Raw genomic sequence first — 21,549 nt, 5'->3', positions numbered from 1 at the left:
CCCATATTGACTGGAGTTTAGAAGAATGAGAGAAGATCTCATTGAAACATATAGGAAAGAATTTTCCGGTCGATGAGCGGGGGCGTGGCCCGCTCGCTGACACATAAAATGATGCACGGTGACACCGGGTGGGTGTCACTTAGATTTTCAGTTTGGCGAGCGCGCAGCCGAGTTGGCTGTGTACCCGCCGAACTGTCAGTGGTCTATTAAGGCCTGCTAAAGACTAATTAAAATAGTTAAATAAGCTGCCCGTCCAACCTTAAGGTTGGTGGGCAGGCGAAGAGCCCAGGCGGCCTTCGCATTTTTCATGAAACGTCATCCACGGATAGGATGAGGTTTCATGAAGTGTTTTAAAATTCAATAAAAATTATTTAAAAAATTCATTGACATGTCCCAGCTCATGTGACACTGTCATGAGGAGACATGTTTTAAGTTTTTTTTATCCCTGTATTTAAATTTTAAAACCTCTGTGCCTCAGGGAGATTTCTGCATGCAGCAGTGCAGGCCCCAACTCTGGGAATCTCCCCCCATCACCGCCCGCACCTAAAATGGCGGCGCGGACCTGATCGGGTTCTCGCTTGCTCTCGCCTGCCCCCACACAACCCCCCCAATGGGGAAAATTCAGCCCATAAAATTCTGACAGGGCTGGACAGACTGGGTACAGGGTTTGGCTGGGGATCTCGAACAAGGGGTCACAGTCTCAGGATATAGGGTAGACCATTTAGGACTGAGATGAGGAAACTTCATCACTCAGAGGGCGGTGAACCTGTGGATTTCTCTACCTCAGAGGGGTGTGGAGGTCAAGTCACTGAATATATTTCAGAAGGAAATAGATTTCTAGACATCAAGGGGTATGGGGAGAGCGTGAGTATGATAGAGGATCAGCCATGATTATATTGAATGGCGGAGCAGACTCGAAGGGCCAAATGACCTATTGCTGCTTCTATTTTTCTATGTTTCCATTAATATATGTAGCTTTCAGTACATGCAAACACACCACACTGCAAGCCTGACTGACAATCTTAAATTGGTTGTCAGCATCAGCAAATGTTGTCCAATCACAGAATCATATCCAATGTTGAACACTGTGTTTTGAGTTACACAAGTACGGGCTGGTTGGGTACAGTCTGCACCCTGCCAATTGCAAACAACGAAAGGGACATGCTGTTTGAACGATCCTGCCTAGCATCACACTGGCACTGAAATTCATATACTGCATTATACATATGTGTGACAGGTTGAATGTTTTTTTGGCTTGATGGCAGCATGCTATTGTGGTGAATACCAATCATGTCGCTACTCCATATTAGCAGCGCGAAACAGCTAGCTTCACCCATTGCTCAAACTTTTGAGATACCTTGCCCTTCCAGGGTAATCTGAGGTAGACTGGGTTTGCTCAATTTACAGCACAAAATGATCTGATCAAGGTTGACATTGTTCTGCAGGATGCCTTTGATGTGCCCTATTTCAGCATCAAGCTTGCATGGTGAGCAAATGGCTCAGGCCCTATTTACGAAGCTGCCGATAAGGCCAATCTTATAGCGCATAGAACTGTAAGAATCCCAATGCCTATATTGACCAGTGAGGGAAGGCTTCTGTAGGCCGTGGTAGAGAATCCACTGGCAGACCTCTTAACTAGTACACCAAGGAAGGGGAGTTCATTTGACTGCTCCATTTCAAAGGTGAATTTGAGCGCAGGATGAAGCCCATTAAATCATGCATAGAAATTATTACATGCAGCTGCAGATTTCAATATGGCAAACGCATTATCCACATATCGGAAATATACAAGGAGTGGGGTGTCAATCCATTAAAGACACGTTTCTCATGGAATCCAACAAAGATGTTTGCAAGAGCTGGGCCGCAGTGAATCCCATGGCAGCTCCATCGGTTTGGGAGCACATGGTGTCATTAAAACTGAACTCAGCTGCACGAGTTGTCGAGTTCATAATTTCATTGAGTACCGATTCAGACAATTGGTCGGTCAGTCAAAATCGCCATGACATAGTGCTGCAGCACAAATATCTATGGCTTCCCAAAGCAGAAAATTAGTGAATAGGCTGGCAATGTCAAATGGGCAATGTAACAATTTGCCCAACCATTTGACCAATTCATGTTGTGCAAAAATAGTCACAGATAATAGTGCGTAAAGGGACATCAATTTTGTGTCTTGGGCAGCCCAAACGTATGCAGATGCAGTGAGCCGTGAGGAAGAACACGTGGCAGCTTATCGTTCTTACCCAAGTCCAATAAGCGTTTTTTAAAACTTACTTTTGAGCTGTCTGGTTATATTGAGCAGCAGGTCCAAGGAATACAAATTCAGACCTGTCATTAAGAATAGCATGCATTCAAAACACAAGTATCCAACATTAGATGTGATTCCGTGACTGTACAGCATTTGCTAAATAATCCTGCATGCTAAGATTTACACCGACAACCAATTTAAGATTGTCAGTCAGACTCATGGTGTTGCGCATTTGTGTGTACTAGAAGCTACATATTTTAATACACAGGCTCTGTTCTTTGCAGACAGAAAGAACATGTACACACATTGCACCTATTTCAGCTAAACAAAATAAGTGACAGCCATTCGCTGGTTCATTCCTCAGGGCAATGCTTTAAACAGAATCAAGCTGCCTGCTTTAAATTTCAAACAATGCTCAGCAGTTAACTGTCAGTCACCATTAACTGATGCATTCTCCAAAGCAACACCTCTACCAATCAGAGTCCACTTGCCAACCAATATACTCTCTTCACATGGTGTAAATTGTTTTCCCTTACATTGGTATTTTTGCAAATAGTCCTGATGACTCCAAGACAAAAAACTTTGACAAAATGTCTCTTCTTTCAGCAATACTCAAGTTCTGTACTAAATGACTATTTACCTTCCTCTGTATTAGACAATGTGTAGTAGTGTAGAATTCAAGTCAAGAACACCTTTTTGAGGTTTGTATGATTGGTTGGAGATTGGAAAAAGAACGTATGTCTGCTCTAGTTATAAAGAGAGCATAGACTCCTAAGTACCCTGTACCTGAAGAAAATTTACAGTCCAAGTGATCAGAATATTCCACTGCCCTTTTCCATGGTTACTTAGTACAAACTATTTAAAAATGTATCAATAAAGATAGTCTACAGCTGAAGTGGGGGGCTGGGGTCCTCACTCAGTGGTTTTAAAAAATACATGTTTAAAGTTTAATTTTATTTTGCTGCAATGAAACAATTATAAAGCATTATATTTGACTTCTACCTTTCCCTTTAAGAGGAGACTCTATAAACAATCTGCTTAAGGCTCTGAAGCCACAGTAAAGACTTGGAAGATTTGCAGACAATGTAATACTTGATTGAAGGAAAATCAATATTACATATAGCACTTTGTTTCTCAAATGTCTTAGCATGACATGAGGACTGATCTCCTCTGATGTGCAGTGATAGTTACACAGGGAAAGGAAGATCCATACTTGAAGTATATTTCTGTCTTTTGAGGCCCGAAGCATACAAATTATGGGTGCAGTAATTAACAAACTAGTCAGTATTGAAGCTGAATTAATGAAGGTAACTTTTGAGGTACAAGGGCAAAAATAGTAACCATGCGCAGCATCAGTAAGCTTGCCCAATTCACTTAAATAAAACCCGTAGCCTCAAAAGAGTTGCTACATTTTGTAAAGCATGGCAAATATTCTTTGAAGGTTTGGAATAACCTTATGATGGGCCCTGAAGGCCCTAAATCGATAAAAATAGGCCCACAAACATATGCCATACTCCAAGCCAACATTAATTTTAAGCAGCATTAAGGCCAATAAAAATTCTTCCAAGTCTTTGCTGAAGCTTTTTTTTGAGAAAGTACATAATCGTATACAGTATAGTTGTTAATCATGTGTAGTAACTTTAAATTTGTGTGAATGGCAACAAGTTGCAGCTGTCTTTAAAAGAGCCAAGGAATGATCTTGAACAATGCTCACCTGTACTGCCATTCCAAACATGGACAAGAGTCGCATCCTTATATATTCCCCTTTGGATTTGACCATTGTCAATATTGCTTTGCTTAGGAAATGAAAATGTTAACAGCTCAGTAGTTTAGGCATATATAGTTTTAATAGGTCACAATTTTACATACCATGCTTACATTTTAATCCATCAAAAAAAAAATTTAGCTACACCAACAAAAGAGACAGACTTCACTTTTTAAATAACACATGCACTAATGGGTTGGAAGACCTACTTCATACTCCATGTAAAGCAATGTCTTCGAGCACAATCTGGAATCAACAGCTGTATAGGTGTAAAGTGAATCTGTCCTGTTGTGGGTTCCATGATACATAATGTTCTTTAAGTTATCAAAATTACTTCCTTGACCATTAATATAAACAAAATGAATACTGTACTCTTATTTGACATATTTCTACAATAATCTGCAATACTGGGTACGGAAGCTACTTTGTTGCTCGTATTACGAGCCTTGTCTGAAGTGGGTTTTCTGTAAGTAAAAATGCACCCATTTGACAATGTGCTTGGCACCTGAAATTGAAACTCAACAATATTATAAGGGAGTGCTGCTCACTGTTATGATGCAAGTGTGAGGTGCAGTCATTTGCACAATCAAAACGGTTCTGAACAGACCAAAATTTAAATATTTGATCTTAATAAGGCAACTTCTATAAAATGCCCACTTGAAATTTCATATACATTATAAAATACCCACCTAAAATCTTAGCCCACACCACCCCTAGCTTTTAGTATATGTGCTTCCAAAGTGAGCACAAAGTGTCTTTTCTTAACAGTCAGCTTTCTGATGAGAACTGAAGCAGAAGGATCTTAGTTTTGCTCTTTCCACTATATAGTGTTATGTCTTTGAAACAAAGTAAATTAAGATCCAAATTGCATGACCCTTTTCTGCCACTGTGCATTGATTATTCTTTGCAACAGATTCGGGACAATTCCTTTATGCTACAAATGGTATACACTGTGCTTTTCTAAGTGACTGAAATCGCAATTTAACGTTACCTTTTAGTTCCCAACACTTGAAGGTTGAGGGAGGAAGAAGTACATATAGCAGTCTCTGCATCGACATACAAATGCACTAGACTAAAACCGTGTACCTAATGGGATTCGTTCCTCCTAAAATATATTCCAAATTTGCTTTATTAGTTCTGCTGTAATGTGCATATCTTGGCACTATTCATGAAAGGAAGGTAGCATTAAAGTGCCGAACTGTGGGGAAACGGCAGCTTTGCACTAGTTATTAGACAGCCATTTTCAGCAGACTGATTTTCTTTAGAGTACCAAAAAACTGTCCTTTCGAACTCATTAGAAACACGTGGTACTGCACGCCAACAATAAATACAGTACTAGAATAGAAAACATCAACTTTGCCAGAGATCAGAGGATTTTTTTTTTAAAAAAACCATGTGCAGTTATTCTGAAGTGTCATTTGATCCTATACCATTTTAAAATCTCACACATAGACAAAGTTAGTCTGAGCTCCTCTTTGATCATTCCTACAAAGTGCAACGATGACAACGGCGAGGCTGATTGTATTACAGCAACGCAGAGACATGGGTACGAGCATAGTATGGCGTGGGAGCAGAAAAGTACTGGTCAGCAGCAGCGAACATGCGGTCGAGGTGGCGGGAGTTCCGGAGGAATTTCAGGCTCCGGTTGCAGCGACAGGATGCTGTTTGATAATTCACGTCTGGGTACATCGGGCATCTGAAAATTAGGGTGGAAATAAAATATTACATTTCTGAGTTTCAAAATTAATTTCAAGAAAATCCAGGCTAACGATTCAAGCACACTTCAGAAAAGAAAACAAACTTTATAGAATAATAAACATTGCTATAATGTTTAATCATTCATTGTAAATTTCCAACACAGTTCAGTATTATATAACGTTCCAGCACAGCACATTTATAGAGAAGTTGGACAAATACAGAAGAAAAAAATAGAAGGCTTTACTGGTAGGACTAAAGGAGGGGATTGGGAGGAGGTTCATGTGAAACATAAACACTGGCAGCAAGGCTTCTAAAGTTGCGGAATATATTGATAAACAACTTGGATAAGATTACACACAGTCTGTTGTGTTGCAACAATCTTGGCCACTGACCATCCCCCAGTGCTGGAGGATGTCCACCTAGACCAGCAAGTGAGAACAGCCACTTGCTCCACTGGTAGCATTTATGCTAAATCTTCAAGAGAGGCAGCCCTGAAATTGGGTGTGGTGTTAAAAGTAGCACTCAATATTTCTTGAAGGCTATGATTTGTGTGTTCATCTGCTCAGTTTGCTATGAAATAAATTGCTAGCACTACAAATCACTGGGGAATGCATGACAGCCACGAGCACTCATCCACGAGATCATATTTCTTTGAAAGTGGAAGGAAAAGTAAGAAGGATAAAGAATGAGATGAAACCAAGAGCAGACCAACAAAGTCCTTTTTCTTCAACTGTGATTTCCCTCCACAATGGTGAGCAGGGCCCTTGATCACACCCAACCCATTTTTCACACCACTGCTCTCACTCCTCCCAGACCCATGACAGAGTTCCCCTTGGCCTCACCTTCCACATGCAACAGATCATCCTCCTTCAAAATGGCACCAAGTCCTGCTTGATGTCACCAATGCCACCTTCCCCTCTCCTTTCAGCATTCCAAACGGACTGCTCCCTCTGTGAAATCCTGGTTCTCTCCTCAATCACCTCCAACATCCTCTCCCGTTTCCATTGAAAGTTCCCACACAAGTATAGGAGATGTAATACTTGGCCTTTTACTTCTTTGCATCCCAACGTCCAAAGGCCAGAAACACACTTTCCAATTTACTTGTACTCCTTTCAATTTAGTATATTATATTCACAGCTGACTATGCGATCTCCTCTACACTGGAGACACCAAACGCCGATTGGGTGATTGCTTTGCTGAACATCCTAATGGAAGTTTGAGGAACAGAACTTCTTCTTTTGATTAGGCACTTTACTGCTTACTAGACTCAACAAAGAGTTCAATAATTTCAGATCATAGCCACAGCCCCCATTTTTTCAGACAGCAATTGTTGGTAATGGTCCTGCTATTCCCATTTACACCTTCTCTAGACCAGACCTGGGCAAATGAGGCCACAAGAGCTTCCAATCTAGTCAGCAGCTGCAGCAGGGAAGGATACATAAGGTGCACAGGCCTTGTCCAGGCGCCGCATTCTATGTGTAAAAATGTTAAAAAGACAAGTCTAAAGGCACTGTATCTCTGAAGGCATGGAGCATTTGCAATAAGGTAGATCAATTAACAGTGCAAATAGATGTAAATGGGTACGACATGATTGTGGTTACAGAGACATGGCTGCAGGGTGACCAAGACTGGGTACTCAATATTTAGCAAGGGCAAGCAAAAATGAAAAGGAGGTGATGTGGCATTGTTTGTTAAGGATGAAACCAGTGCAATAGTGAGAGGATATCGGCTCAGAAAATCTAGATGTAGAATCAGTCTGGGTAAAGCTAAGAAGCAACAAGGCATGGAAAACATTAGTGAGAGCTGTCCATAGGCCTCCAAACAGTAGTGGTAAGGTAGAGGACTGTATTAAACAGGAAATTAGAGATGCATGTAACAAGGGTGCCACAATAATCATGGATGAATTTAATCTACATAAAGACTGGGCAAACTGCGGAGGATGAATTCCTGGAGTGTGTACGAGGTGGTTTTTTAGACCAGTATGTGGAGGAACCAACGAGGGAACAGACTATCCTAGATTTAGTATTGTGCAATGAGAAGGGGTTAATTAATAATCTTGTTGTGCAGGGTCCTTTAGGGAAGAGTGACCATAACATGATAGAATTCTTCATTAGGATAGAAGGTAAAGTAATCCATTCTGAAATTAGGATCCTAAATTTAAACAAAGGAAACTACGAATGCATGAAGATTGAATTGGCTAATAGATTGGAAAACTTAATTAAAAGGCATGACTGTGGATAGGCAATGGCTAATAGTTAAGGAACGAATGTATGTATTGCAACAGTTATACATTCCTTTCTGGCACAAAAACACAACAGGAAAAGGAATTAAGGATAGTATTAGATTCAGGGAGCAGTCATACACATTTGCTAGAAAAAGTAGCAAGCCTGAGGATTAGGAGCAGTTTATAACTCAGCAAAGGAGGACCAAGAGTTTGATTAAGAGAGAAATAATAGATTATGAGAGTAAACTTGCAAGGAACATAAAAGTGGACTGCAAAAGTTTCTAAAAATGTTAAAAAAAAATTAGTGATGACAAATCCAACAGTCCTTACAGTCCAAAATGGAACAATTTATAAGAGAGAACAGAGAAATGGCAGAATAATTAAACAACTACTTTAGATCCAACTTCACAGAGGAAGACACAAAAAACTTCCCAGAAATGCAAGGGAGCCAAGGGTTTAGTGAGAAGGGGAGATTGAAGGAAATTAGTATTACTGAAAAGAAACTGCTGGAAAAATTAATGGGACTGAAAGCCGTTAAATCCCCAAGACATGAACATCTACATCCCAGGGTACTAAAGGAGGCGGCCATGGATGCAGTTGTCATCTTCCAAACTTCTGTAGATTCTGGAACAGACCTGGCAGATTGGAGGCTGACAAATTTAACCCCACTATTTAAAAAAGGAGGAAGGGAGAAAACAGGGAATTGCAGACCAATTAACCTAACATCAGTATGATAACAGGACACTTAGAAAATATCAACGGGAATAGACAAACTCAACATGGATTTACGAAAGGGAAATCATATTTGACAAACCTACTGGAGTTTTTTGAGGATATGACTAGCAGAGGAGATAAGGGAGAACCACTGGATGTGGTGTATTTGGATTTTCAGAAAGATTTTGATAAAGTCCCACATAAGAGGTTAATATGTAAAATTAAAGCACATGGGATTGGAGGTATTATTTTGGTATGGATTGAGAATCAGCTAGCAGACAGGAAACAATGAGTAGGAAAAAATGGGTCTTTTTTCAGAGTGGCTGGCAGTGACTAGTGGGGTTGATTTGGATGAGGGAACCAAATGTAATATTTCCAAGTTTGCTGATGACACAAAACTTGGTGGGAATGTGAGAGTGGTGAGGAGGATGTTAAGAAGCTTCAAGGCAATTTAGACAAGTTGAGTGATTTTTAAAAAAAAAATAATTCATTCATGGGGTGTGGGCTTCCTGGCTGGGCCAGCATTTATTGTCCATCCCTGGTGCGGTGGTGGTGAGCTGCCTTATTGAACCGCTGCAGTACATGGGGTATCGGTACATCAAATGCTGTTAAGAAGGTAGTTCCAGGATTTTGACTCAGCAACAGTAAAGGAACGGCGATATATTTCCAAGGCAGGATGGTGAGTTGGATGGAAACTTCCAGGTGGTGGTGTTGCCATCTATTTGCAACTATCCACCTCAATGATAGTGGTCGTGGGCTTGAAAGGTGCTGTCGAAGGAGCCTTGGTGAATTCCTGCAGTGCATCTTGTAGATGGTACACACTGCTGTTACTGTGCATCGGTGGTGGAGGGAGTGAATGTTTCTGGATATGGTGCCAATCAGGCGGGATGCTTTGTCCTGGGCAGTGTCAAGCTTCTTCAGTGTTGTGGGAGCTGCACTCATCCAGGCAAGTGAAGAGTATTCCATCACACCCCCGACTTTTGCCTTGTAGATGATGGACAGGCTTTGAGGAGCCAGGAAGTGGAGTTACTCATCGCACGGATCCTAGCCTCTGACCTGCTCTTGTAGCCACAATATTTATATGGCTAGTCCAGTTCAGTTTCTGATCAATGGTAATCCCCCAGGATGTTGATGGTGGGGGATTTATTGATGTAATGCCACAGCATATCAAGGGATGATAGTTGGATTCTCTCTTGTTGGAGATGGTCATTGCCTGATACTTGTGTGGTGCAAATGTTACTTGCCACTTGTCAGCCCAAGCCTGGATATCGTCCAGATCTTGCTGCATTCGGACATGGACTGCTTCAGTATCTGAGGGAACACAAATGGTGCTGAACATTGTTCAATCATTAGCGAACATCCCCACTTCTGACCTTATGGTGGAAGAAAGCTCATTGATGAAGCAGTTGAAAATGGTTGGGCCGAGGACACTACCCTGAGGAACTCCTGCAGTGATGTCCTGGAGCTGAGATAACTGACCTCCAACATCCACAACTATCTTCCTTTGTGTGAGGTATGACTCTAACCAGTGGAGTTTTCCCCCTGATTCTAGTTTTGCTAGGTCTCCTTGATTCCACACTCGGTCAAATGCTGCCTCAATGTCAAGGGCAGTCACTCTCACCTCATCTCAGGAGTTCAGCTCTTTTGTCCATGTTTGAACCAAGGCTGTAATGAGGTCAGGAGCTGAATGGCCCTGGCTGAACCCAAACTGGGCGTCAGTAAGGTTATCACTAGGAAAGTGCCGCTTGATGGCATGGTTGATGACCCCTTCCATTACTGATAATCGAGAGTAGACTGATGGGGCGGTAATTGGCCGGATTGGATTTGTCCCGCTTTTTGTCTACAGGACATACCTGGGCAATTTTCCACATAGTCTGGTAGATGCCAGTGTTGTAGTCGTACTGGAACAGCGGCAAGTTCTGGAGCACAAGTTTTCAGTGCTATTTCTGGAATATTGTCATAACCCTTGCAGTATCCAGTGCCTTCAGCCATTTCTTGATATCACGTGGAGTGAATCGAATTGGCTGAAGGCTGGCATCTGTGATGCGGGGGACATCTGCAGGAGGCCGAGATGGATCATCCACTCGGCACTTCTGGCTGAAGATTGTTGCAAATGTTTTAGCCTTACCTTTTGCACTGATATGCTGGGCTCCTCCATCATTGAGGATGGGGATATTTGTGGAGCCTCCTCCTCCAGAGAGTTGTTTAATTGTCCACCACCATTTAAGACTGAATGTGGCAGGACTGCAGAGCTTAGATCTGATCCATCGGTTGTGGGATCGCTTAGTTCTGTCTATCACTTGCTGCTTATGCTGTTTGGCAAACAAGTAGTCCTGTGGTATAGCTTCACCAGGTTGACACCTCATTTTTAGATATGCCTGTGCTGCTCCTGGCATGCCCTCCTGCACTCTTCATTGAACCAGGGTAGATGCCCTAGCTTGATGGCAATGGTAGAATGGGAATTATGCCAGGCCATGAGATTACAGATTGCATTCAAATGAGTGGGCAAATACATGGCAGATGCAATATAACATGGATAAGTGTGAAGGTATCCGCTTTGGTGGAAAAAACAGAATGGCAGAGTATTCTTTAAATGGTGATAGATTGGGAAATGTAAATATACAAAGGGACCTGGGTGTCCTTGCACACCAATCACTGAAAACAAGCGTGCAGGTGCAGTAAGCAGTTAAGGTGGCAAATGGTATGTTGGCCTTCATTGCGAGAGGGCTTGAGTATAGAAGCAACAATGTTTTACTGCAGCTGTACTGGGCCTTTGTTGGACCACACGTGGAGTATTGTGCGCAGTTTTGGTACCCTTACCTGAAAAAGAGTATGCTTGCCATAGTGGGAGTGCAGTGAAGGTTCACCAGACTGATTCCTGGGGTGGCAGGATTGTCATATATGAGGAGAGACTGGGTTGACTAAGCTTGTATTCACTGGAGTTTAGAACAGTAAGAGGCGATCTCATTGAAACTTTTAAAATTCTGACAGGGCTGGACAGTTGAATGCAAGGATGATATTTCCTCTGGCTGTGGAGTCTAGAACAAGGGATCACAATCTCAGGATACTGGGTAGGCCATTTGGGACTGAGATGAGGAGGAATTTCTTCATTCAGAAGGTGGTGAACCTGCAGAATTGTCTACCACAGAGAAGGCCAATGTGGAGGCCATGTCACTGAATATATTGAAGGAGGGAATAGATTTCTAGACTGTAAAGGCGTCAAGGGGTATGGAGAAAGAACGGGAGCATGGCATTAATACAGAGGATCAGCCATGATCATTTTGAATGGTGGAGCAAGCTCGAAGGGCCGAATGACCTCGACCTGCTCATATTTTCTGTTTTTATGGCACTGTGTGTGCATGCGCAATTGCTCCTGGTGACTGGTCGATTGGCATTGGGAGCTGTGAAAGTAAAACATAGATGCCCAAGAGCTTCAAGGAAAGTGCTTCAAGGCCAATAGAAGCAGATCAAAGGCTGGAGCTAGAATCTATTTGGGGAGAGCGGCTGCCATGTTAGGGATGAGTGCGCATGGGGGAAACAGTGAAAGCTGCACATAATTAAGTATACATTTCAAAAGCATTTATTAGATTAGCTTTTTGATTTTGCAAGTATATACACAGAAATTTCAAAACTTCAACTTATTTTACCCATAGGTTTCAATACTCTTATGAAAAGTCAAGTTAACTTTTATATTGTTTTGTTTCCCCATTTTTCCCAATCCCTCATTGAAGGGGTTGATTCTTGTTGAGGTCTGGTGCCATGGGTGCCAGGGATCTTTAGGTTTGCACTGGCAAAGGAAGAATGTCTTCACCCACTAGAATGGCTATATACCTATTAAAAAAAATTTGCATCTGTGTACACACTCTATCAACTTTTTACACTATACATTCCAATAGCCGTATTTATGGTATTAAAGACGTGGAGGGAGATGAGAGAAGTTGGAATTGTTCTCCTTAGACCAAAGAAGGTTGAGGGTAGATTTGATAGAGGTGTTTGAAATCATAAACTGTATTGATTAAGTAAATAAGGAGGAACTGTTTCTCTTGGCAGCAGGGTCAGTAACCAGAGAACACAGATGTAAGGTAATTGGCAAATGAACCAGAGGGTAAAAAATTTGTATTTGCAACAAAAACATGACTTTCGATTCTGCTGGTGAACAAGGGATTGAAATATTGAAGTATAAATGCTGCTACCTGCTCCAAGTCCCAAGACATATGACTGAAAATCTCCACAAGCAATCTCTGTTTCAATATTTTGAGATAGACATTTCACAGGTTAGTTGTTTCTGCACTTCTGAAAATAAAAATTGGAAAAGTATTTTTGGTTCCTGCTAGGTCTGCAGCTAAGGTTTAGATTTTTAGAAGAAAGATGACGAATGCAATAGAAAATGAAGAGCTTGTGAGCTTAGGTTTGGATTTTGCGTTTTGAGAAAACTGAAAATTAGGAACATACTCGAACAACAAGGGGTCCACCAAGTTCGTGGCTACAGATGCACTTGGTAGCACCTCTTAAAAATGTGCTGTGAAGTTATTAAATCCCAGCTCTAGGAATGAGGGGTAAGAGATGGGTGCAGGTCACTGTACCCTCCCACATGATATGCTGACTGCCTTGAGATGCTTTTTGGTCTCCACATTTTCTCTCTCCTTTCTTTGTCGTTTTCCCCTTGGTGGTTCTTGTAACACCATACTGTAGATCACAGTAAAATAATATTTGTATTGGCAAGAGAAAAAAAAAGATTGCAAATACTGGAAATCTGAAATAAAAACAGAAAATGCTGGAAGTACTCAGCAGGTCAGACAGCACTTGTGGAGAGAAAAAGCAAGGTACCGAACTTGTAAGGCCTTTGACAAGGTTCCTCATCAGTAAGGCCTTTGACAAGGTCCCTCATGGAAGACTGGTACAGAAGGTAAAATCGCACGGGATCAGAGGTGAGCTGGCAAGATGGATAAAGAATTGGCTTGGTCATAGAAGACAGAGGGTAGCAGTGGAAGGTGCTTTTCTGAATGGAGAGCTGTGACTAGTGGAGTTCCGCAGGGATCAGTGCTGGGACCTTTGCTGTTTGTAGTATACATAAATGATTTGGAGGAAAATATAACCGGGCTAATTAGTAAGTTTGCAGACGACACTAAGGTTGGAGGAGTTGCAGATAGTGAAGAGGATTGTCAAAGGATGCAATGGGATATAGATCAGTTGGAGACTTGGGCGGAGAAATGGCAGATGGAGTTTAATCCGTACAAATGCGTGGTAATGCATTTTGGAAGGTCTAATACAGGCAGGAATTATACAGTAAATGGCAGAACCCTTAGGTGCAATGACAGGCAGAGGGATCTGGTGTACAGGTCCACAGGTCAATGAAAGTGGCAACGCAGGTGAATAAGGTAGTCAGGAAGGCATATGGCATGCTTGCCTTCATTGGCAGGGGTATTGAGTACAAAAGCTGGGAAGTCATGCTGCAGCTGTATAGAACCTTGGTTAGGCCACACTTGGAATATTGCGTGCAATTCTGGTCGCCACATTACCAGAACATGGAGGCATTGGAGAGGGTGCAGAGGAGGTCTACCAGGATGCTGCCTGGTCTGGAGGTTATTAGCTATGAGGAGAGGTTGGAGAAACTCGGATTGTTCTCACTAGAGAGACGGAGATTGAGGGGCGACTTGGTAGAAGTTTACAAAATTATGAGTGGCATGGACAGAGTAGATAGAAGCGTCAATTACTAGGGGACATAGATTTAAAGGTGAGAGGAGAAAACTATAGAGGAGATGTGCGGGGCAAGTTTTTTTACGCAGGGGGTAGTGAATGTCTGGAATTTGTTAGGGTGGTGGAAGCAGGTATGATACTGGTGTTTAAGAGGCAGCTTGACAAATACATGAATAGGATGGGAATAGAGGAATACAGAGCCTGGAAGTGCAAAATGTTTTAGTCGACGGGCAATATGATCAGCGCAGGCTTGGAGGGCCGAAGGGCCTGTGCTGTACTTTTCTTTGTTCTTTGATACCATTGTAAGAGGGGTGACCAACTGCATTGTTCACATTCAGCCAAAAGGGCGCAAAAAAACGGGACGCATTTGGTTTTGCTATTGTATTTAATGCATCGTTATGATGGCATATTATCATGATAATAAAGCTTATGTGCTTAATTATACCAAAGTTTATCTTCATTATGTTAGTTTCTTGAGCATTTATGGCCAGTCCCCATACCCAGCTGTGGTCCTCTGGCCAAAATGGCAATCCACTTCTGCTCTGGAATCATCTTTTGTTTCTTTACTTATCCCATTATCACCCTCTTTTGCCTTGTATTGTCATCCCTTTTGTCTTTCATTGACCCTGCCTGCACCCCATCACCGACTTTCCCTTTTGTTCTTTTCTCCTCTTCCCCCATTTCCTGCCTCTACTTATTTAAAACCTGTTACTTTTCTTTTTCCAATTCTGGTGAAAGACGGTCAACCTGAAATGTTAACTCAGTTTCTCTCTCCACTGATGTTGCCTTGACCTGCTGAGAATTAACAGCATTCTCTGTTTTCATTCCACAGTATTTTGCTTTTGCATGAATGTTTTGAAGTTGCTGCCATGTATAGGAACACCATCCATGTGATAAGACAGTGCTTTAAAACCATATTAGAATCAATTCAAATTCATACACCACTTTTGGACTGATCTTTACAATGTAGCATTCTGAGCTTCCAGAGTAACTTGAACTCAATTGCCTCAATCATACATAAAGATCACAGAAGTGTTACAGTAGACCCTGATGTTCTAAATCTTTATTCTTCAATTAAATGAACTTGCCTTATTTAAGATGTCATCCACAAGCTTCAAAAAAATCTCACTGACATTATAGTTGTCCTTTGCACTGGCTTCACAGAAACGCATCCCAGTAACCTGCAGGGCAAACTAAGGAAACAAAGCATTAAAGATATTTAACACAGAACCTGTAGCCAGAATTTCATTTTTATTTTAAATTAAAAATGTCATTAAAAGGGCCAACAAGTCCATTTTAATTATAAAAGGCACTACATAGGCAACTTGTTAAGAAATACATACAAATCTATTCTCACAAAAATCAAGACGAAAGAATGAGTCACAGAAGAGTCTCTGCCCAAGTTTATTATACTTTACTGAGAACAGGTTAAGGCAACAAAGGCATTGAAAATAATTGAATCCTCTCTCGCATCTTGTTCTGCAAACGTGCAGCCAGAGAAGGCAGTGGTGAGCCGCATGCATGAGCCGCTGCTGTCTATGTGGAGTATGTACACTCAATGCTGTCTGATTGGAAGTTCCAGAATTTTACCCAGTAATAGTGAAGGAATGGCAATATAGTTCCAATCAGGATGATGTTTGACTCAAGGGATACTTGGAAGAGGTACTGTTCTCATAGAGCTGTTGCCCTTGTTCTATTTGGTCAAGGGCACGAGTTGGAAGGTGCTTTTGCAGAAGCTTTGGTGAGTTGCTATGGTGGATCTTGTAGATAATGTGCACTATCTGCTGGGGTAGAAGGAGTGAATGTTTAGATGGTAGATGGAGTGCAGATCAAGAAGGCTTTGTCTTGGCGATAGTGAGCTTCTTGAGCATTGATGGAGCTGCAATCACCCAGGCAAGTGGAGAATATTCAATCAACACCTTGTAGTGGAATGACTATGGAAGGTCAAGAGATGAGTTACTTGCTGCAGAATACAGTCTCTGACCTACTCTTGTATCCACTGTATTTACGTGGCTGGTCCAGTTAAGTCAATGGTGACATCCAGAATGTTGATGGAGGAGGATTCAGCTATAATAATACCATTGAATGTTAAAGGTAGGTGGCTAGATTCTCTCTTGTTGGAGGGATCAGACATAAGCTCTATATCCCTGCCACATCCAGTCATGAATGGTGGTGGACAATTAAACAAATAACCGGAGGAGGAATCGGATCCACAAATATCCCCATCCTCAAAGAAGAGGGAGCCCAGTAAATCAGTGCAAACAACAAGGCTGAAGCATTTGCAACAATCTTCAGCCAGAAGTGCTGAGTGGATGATCTATCTCAGCCTCCTCCTGAGGACCCCAGCATCAGAGATGCCAGTCTTCAGCCAATTCAATTTGCTAATCATGATACCAAGAAATGACTGAAGGCACTGGATATTGCAAAGACTAACGAACCCTGACAACATTTCAGCATTACTACTGAAGACTTCGTGTTCCAGAACTAGCTGTGCCCTTAGCCAAGCTGTTCAACTACAGCTACAACACTGGCATCTAGCCAGCAACCATCTTCCTTTGTGCTAGGGATGACTAACCAGTGGAGAGTTTTCTCCCTGCGATTCCCCTCGACTCTAATCATGTTAGGTTCCTTGACGCCACACTCAGTCAAATGCTGCCTTGATGTCAAGGGCAGTCACTCTTACTTCACCTCCAGTTCAGCTCTTTGTCCATGCTTGGACTAAGGCTGTAATGAGGTCAGAAGCTGAGAGGCCCTGGCAGAACCCAGAGGGTCAGTGAGCAGGTTATTGCTAAGTAAGTGCTGCTTGATAGCACTGTCGATAACCTCATCCATCACTGTGCTGATGATCGAGAGGAGAATGGGGCAGTAATTGGCCGGGTTGGATTTGTCCTGCTTTTTGTGGGCAGGACATACCTGGGCAATTCTGGGTGTGGAATGGCATGGCTGGTTCTGGAGCACAAGTCTTCAGTACTGTTGTCAGATTTTTGCCATGGGCCCATAACCTTTGCAATATCCATTGCCTTCAGTTGTTTGATATCACAGAGTGAATGGAACTGGCTGAAGACTAGCATCAGCAATGTTGGCAACCTCTGGAGGAGGCCGAGATGGATCATCCACTTGGCACATCTGGCTAAAATTGCTTCAGTCTTGGCTTTTCCTGTTGTACTGGGGTCCCCCATCATTGAGGGAAGATTTGTGCAGGGAGTTGTGTAATTGTCCACTATCCTTCACGACTGGATGTGGCAGCTGCAGGGCTTAGATCTGATGCGCTGATTGTGGGATCGTTTAGATCTGATCCATTGGTTGTGGGATTGCTTAACTCTGTTTTCTGCATGCTGCTTTCACGATTTGGCATGCAAGTAGCCCTGTGCTGTAGCTTCACCAGGTTGACACCTCATTTTTTGGTGTGCCTGGTGTTGCTCCTGGGATGCCTACCTTAACTCTTCATTGAACCAGGGTTGATACCCCAGCTTGGTGGCAACAGTAGAATGGGGGATATGTTGGACCACGAGGTTACAGCTTGTAGTTGAGTACAATTCTGCTACTGCTGATAGCCCACAGCGCCTCAGCTACCCAGTGTTGAGTTATTAGGCCTGTTCAAAATCTATCCCATTTAGCAGTTAGTGCCACACAACACAATGGACAGCATCCTCAATGTGAAGACAGGACTTTGTCTGCTACCAATATAGTCATGGACAGATGCATCTGTGACAGGTAGATTGGTGAGGATGAGGTCAACTGGCTTTTTCCTTCTTGTTGGTTCCCTCACCACCTGCCACAGACCCAGTGTAGCAGCTATGTCCTTTAGTACTCAGCCAGCTCAGTCAGTAGTTGCACTACCAAGTCACTCTTGCTGACGGACATTGAAGTCCCCCAGCCAGAGTACATTCTGTGCCCTAGCAAGCCTCTGTGCTCCCTCCAAGTGGTGTTCGACATGCAAGAGTACTGATTCATCAGCTGAAGGGTGAGGGCGGTGGCAGTAGGTCATAACCTGCAAGAGGTTTGCTTGCCCGTTTTGAACTGATGCCATCAGAATTCATGGTGTCCAGCGTTGATGATGAGAACTCCCAGGGCAACTCCCTGCCGACTGTATAGCACTGTCTGCCACCTCTGGTAGGTCTGTCCTGTTGTTGGGACAGGATGTACCCAAGAATGGTGATGGTGGTGTCTGGGACATTGCAAGGTATGATTCTGTGGGTATGACTATGTCAGGCTGTTACCTTCCCAATTTTGTCACAAGCCCCCAGGTGTTAGTAAAGAGGACCTTGCAGGGTTGACAGGGCTGGGTTTGCCTTTGTCATTTCCAGTGCCTTAGTTGATACCGGGTGATCCGTCCAGTTTTCATTCCCTTTTGTAGACTATGTTGCAGTTGGATACAAGTGAGTGACTTGCTGGGCCATTTCAACAGGCATTTAAGAGTCAACAACATTGTTGTGGATTTGGAGTCACACATAGGCCAGACCAGGTAAAGACAGCAGATTTTCTTCCCTGAAGGGCATAGGTGAGCCAGATGTGTTTTTATGACAATTGACAATGATTTCATGGTCATTGTTACAAAGATAAGCTTTTTAATTCCAGATTATAAATTGAATTTAAATTCCACTAGCTGCCATGGTGTGCTTCGAACCCGTGTCCCCAGAGCAGTAGCCTAGGCCTCTGGATTACTTGTCCGGTGACATTACCAGTTCATTGCTGCCTCCCCACAACTTGTCATCCGAGGAATTGCGAATGAAACTGAACATTGTGCAATCAGTGAAGCTCCCCACTTCTGACCGTACGATGGAAGAAAAGACATCAATGAAACAGCTGAAGGTGGTTGGACCTAGGGTGTTAATCATATCTTAATTGACAGTCAAATGTATTTAGTTGGTGGGCAATAATTGGGAACTCACCTATAAGCACAAACAGAAAGTTTGTTTGTTAGTTGGAGGCATACAACGTGCAATTCTCTCTCTGGAAATAAATGTACAGGCATAAGTGTATAAAAATTAGGCTCCATGATTCTATCCTTCACTGGCCAGCTATCCAAGTTCTAACATAGTTCACTGTCCTGAGGAACTCCTGCTGCAATGTCCTGGGGCTGAGATGGTTGACCTCCAACACCCACAAACATCATCTTTTGTGCTGGGCATAGCTCCAAATATGGAGAGTTTCTCCTTGATTTTCATTTACTTCAATTTCGCTTCGTCAAATGCTGCCTTGATGTCAAGGGCACACACTCTCACCTCTGGAAGTCGGCTCTTTTATCCATACTTGGATCAATACTGTAAAGTGGCCCAGAGCCGTTTGATCCAGACAGATCTCAAACTGAGCATCAGTGAGCAGGTTATTGGTGAATAAGTGCCATTGGGTATAAACATCAACATTTCCCATCACTTTGCCAATGATCAACAGTAGACTGATAGGGTGGCAATTGGCTGGATTGGAGTTGCCCTGCTTTTTGTACACAGGACATTATTGGGTAGATGCCAGTGTTACGGCTGTATTGGAACAGCTTGGCTAGAAGGGTACCTAGTTCTGGAGGACAAGTCTTCAGCAGTACTGTTGGGAGTACAGTAGTACAGTGCTCATAGCCTTTGCAGTATCCAATGCCTTCAGCTGTTTCTTGACATCACGTGGAGTAACTCGAATTGGCTGAAGACTGGCATCTATGATTCCGGGGACCTCAGTAGGAAACCACTTGGCACTTTGGCTAAAGATGGTCAGAACAGTAGAATACAAGTCAGAAGCAGTAATGATCAAATTCATAATGCATACCAGGAGTGACAGCACAGCACCGAGACATACAAAATAAGTAAACGAATGAAAAAGGTTCATATTAAGAATATTAAGATTAAAATCTGATCATAGGAGAAGAGTACACAGAATCAAGATAAAGATAGATTTAGGACTGAGGTTTGGAAATTCTACTTCAGTGTGTGTGACCAATATACAAGACAGACATGCAGGGATTGTAACAAAATTGAAAATCCAAACATGTTTTTACAACTGAATGTCTCTGCAAGGAAAAAGGCCAAGTAGCCTTCCTCATCTTAATTATCTTGTGATCTCTGTACGTACTCTTGCCAGAGTATCTCATTTTCTAAGACATTGGTAAACACTAGCATTAACTCCTTGGGGTTACAGTTTGAGCAAGATTTTAAACAAAGAACTTACCGACCAGAGTTACTCTGGGAAGTCCTACATCATAACTGAGTCATATTTTAGGATTGTTTCTTACCTTTTCTCCCTGCTGTCGAGAGATCGCTCGGTCAACTTCACAATCTAACTTATTTCCCACTAATAGTAGCTCTGCATCTTCTGAAGCATACTGTGTATCACAAAACAAGTAAATGAATAAAGTGTGGTAGAATATATACAAGGACTGTATAAACCTGGAATTTAAAAAAGTTCAACAATCACCATGAAACCATTGCTGATTGTCGTAAAATCCCATCTGGTTCGCTAATGTCCTTTAGAGAAGGAAATCTGCCATTCTTATCTGGTCTGGCCGACATGCGACTCCAAACCCACAGCAATGTGGTTGACTCTTAAATGCCCTATGAGCAAGGGCAATTAGGGATGGGCAATAAATTCTGTTCTAGCCAGCAACACCCACATCTCATGAGCGAGTAAAACAAAATTAATCAGAATGGGTAGAAAGACTCAGGACATTTTGTTGCAGCTTCAGTAACCTGCAAAATTAGCAACATTAGGACCTTACTGACACTGGGTGTGTGTAAAATGAGTACAAGTCAAACAAACGAGAGAATGAAAGTCACCAACTTCTAGTTGGCACATCTACTTGGGCACTCAAAAACCATCAGTGGCCATTCCCCAGTCAGCTAAACATAACCTTGTTTTGTTCCTCCCAATTTAATTTCCTTAAAGTTATCCTAAAGAAAGCCATCCAGGACAAAGCAGCCAACTTGATTGGCACGCCATCCACCACCTCCAACATCCACTCCCTCCACTGCCAACACATAGTGGCAGCAGTGTGTTCCATCTACAAGATGCACTGCAGCAACACACCAAGGCTCCTTCAACAGCACCTTCCAAACCCACAACATCTACCACTTTGTAGGACAAGGGCAGCAAATGTATGGGGACACCACCATCTGTAAATTCCCTCCAATCTACACATCATCCAGACATGGAACTATAGTTGCCATTCCTTCAGTGTGGCTAGGTCAAATCCTGGAACTCCCTAAACAGCACTATGGGTGT

At 42.5% G+C, this 21,549-nt stretch overlaps 1 protein-coding gene across 1 annotated transcript in view; it reads right to left on the bottom strand.

Annotated features, from left to right (window-relative positions):
* Positions 1 to 4,070: 4,070 nt before the first annotated feature.
* rab12 (RAB12, member RAS oncogene family) overlaps positions 4,071 to 21,549 on the bottom strand; it is a 36,927-nt gene continuing 19,448 nt past the window's right edge. The window contains exons 4-6 of the mRNA XM_041189683.1: positions 20,564 to 20,653; positions 15,432 to 15,536; positions 4,071 to 5,706 (exon numbers count right to left, since the gene is read on the bottom strand). Of these exons, the coding sequence (XP_041045617.1) occupies positions 5,596 to 5,706; positions 15,432 to 15,536; positions 20,564 to 20,653 (306 nt within the window). The 3' untranslated portion in view covers positions 4,071 to 5,595. The remainder of the gene's footprint in view (positions 5,707 to 15,431; positions 15,537 to 20,563; positions 20,654 to 21,549) is intronic.

The sequence above is a fragment of the Carcharodon carcharias genome, chromosome 6 (assembly GCF_017639515.1).
Source record: "Carcharodon carcharias isolate sCarCar2 chromosome 6, sCarCar2.pri, whole genome shotgun sequence".
Lineage (NCBI taxonomy): Eukaryota > Metazoa > Chordata > Chondrichthyes > Lamniformes > Lamnidae > Carcharodon > Carcharodon carcharias.
The sequence above is the reverse complement of the archived record's forward strand: the minus strand, read 5'-3'. Positions and strand labels throughout refer to the sequence as shown.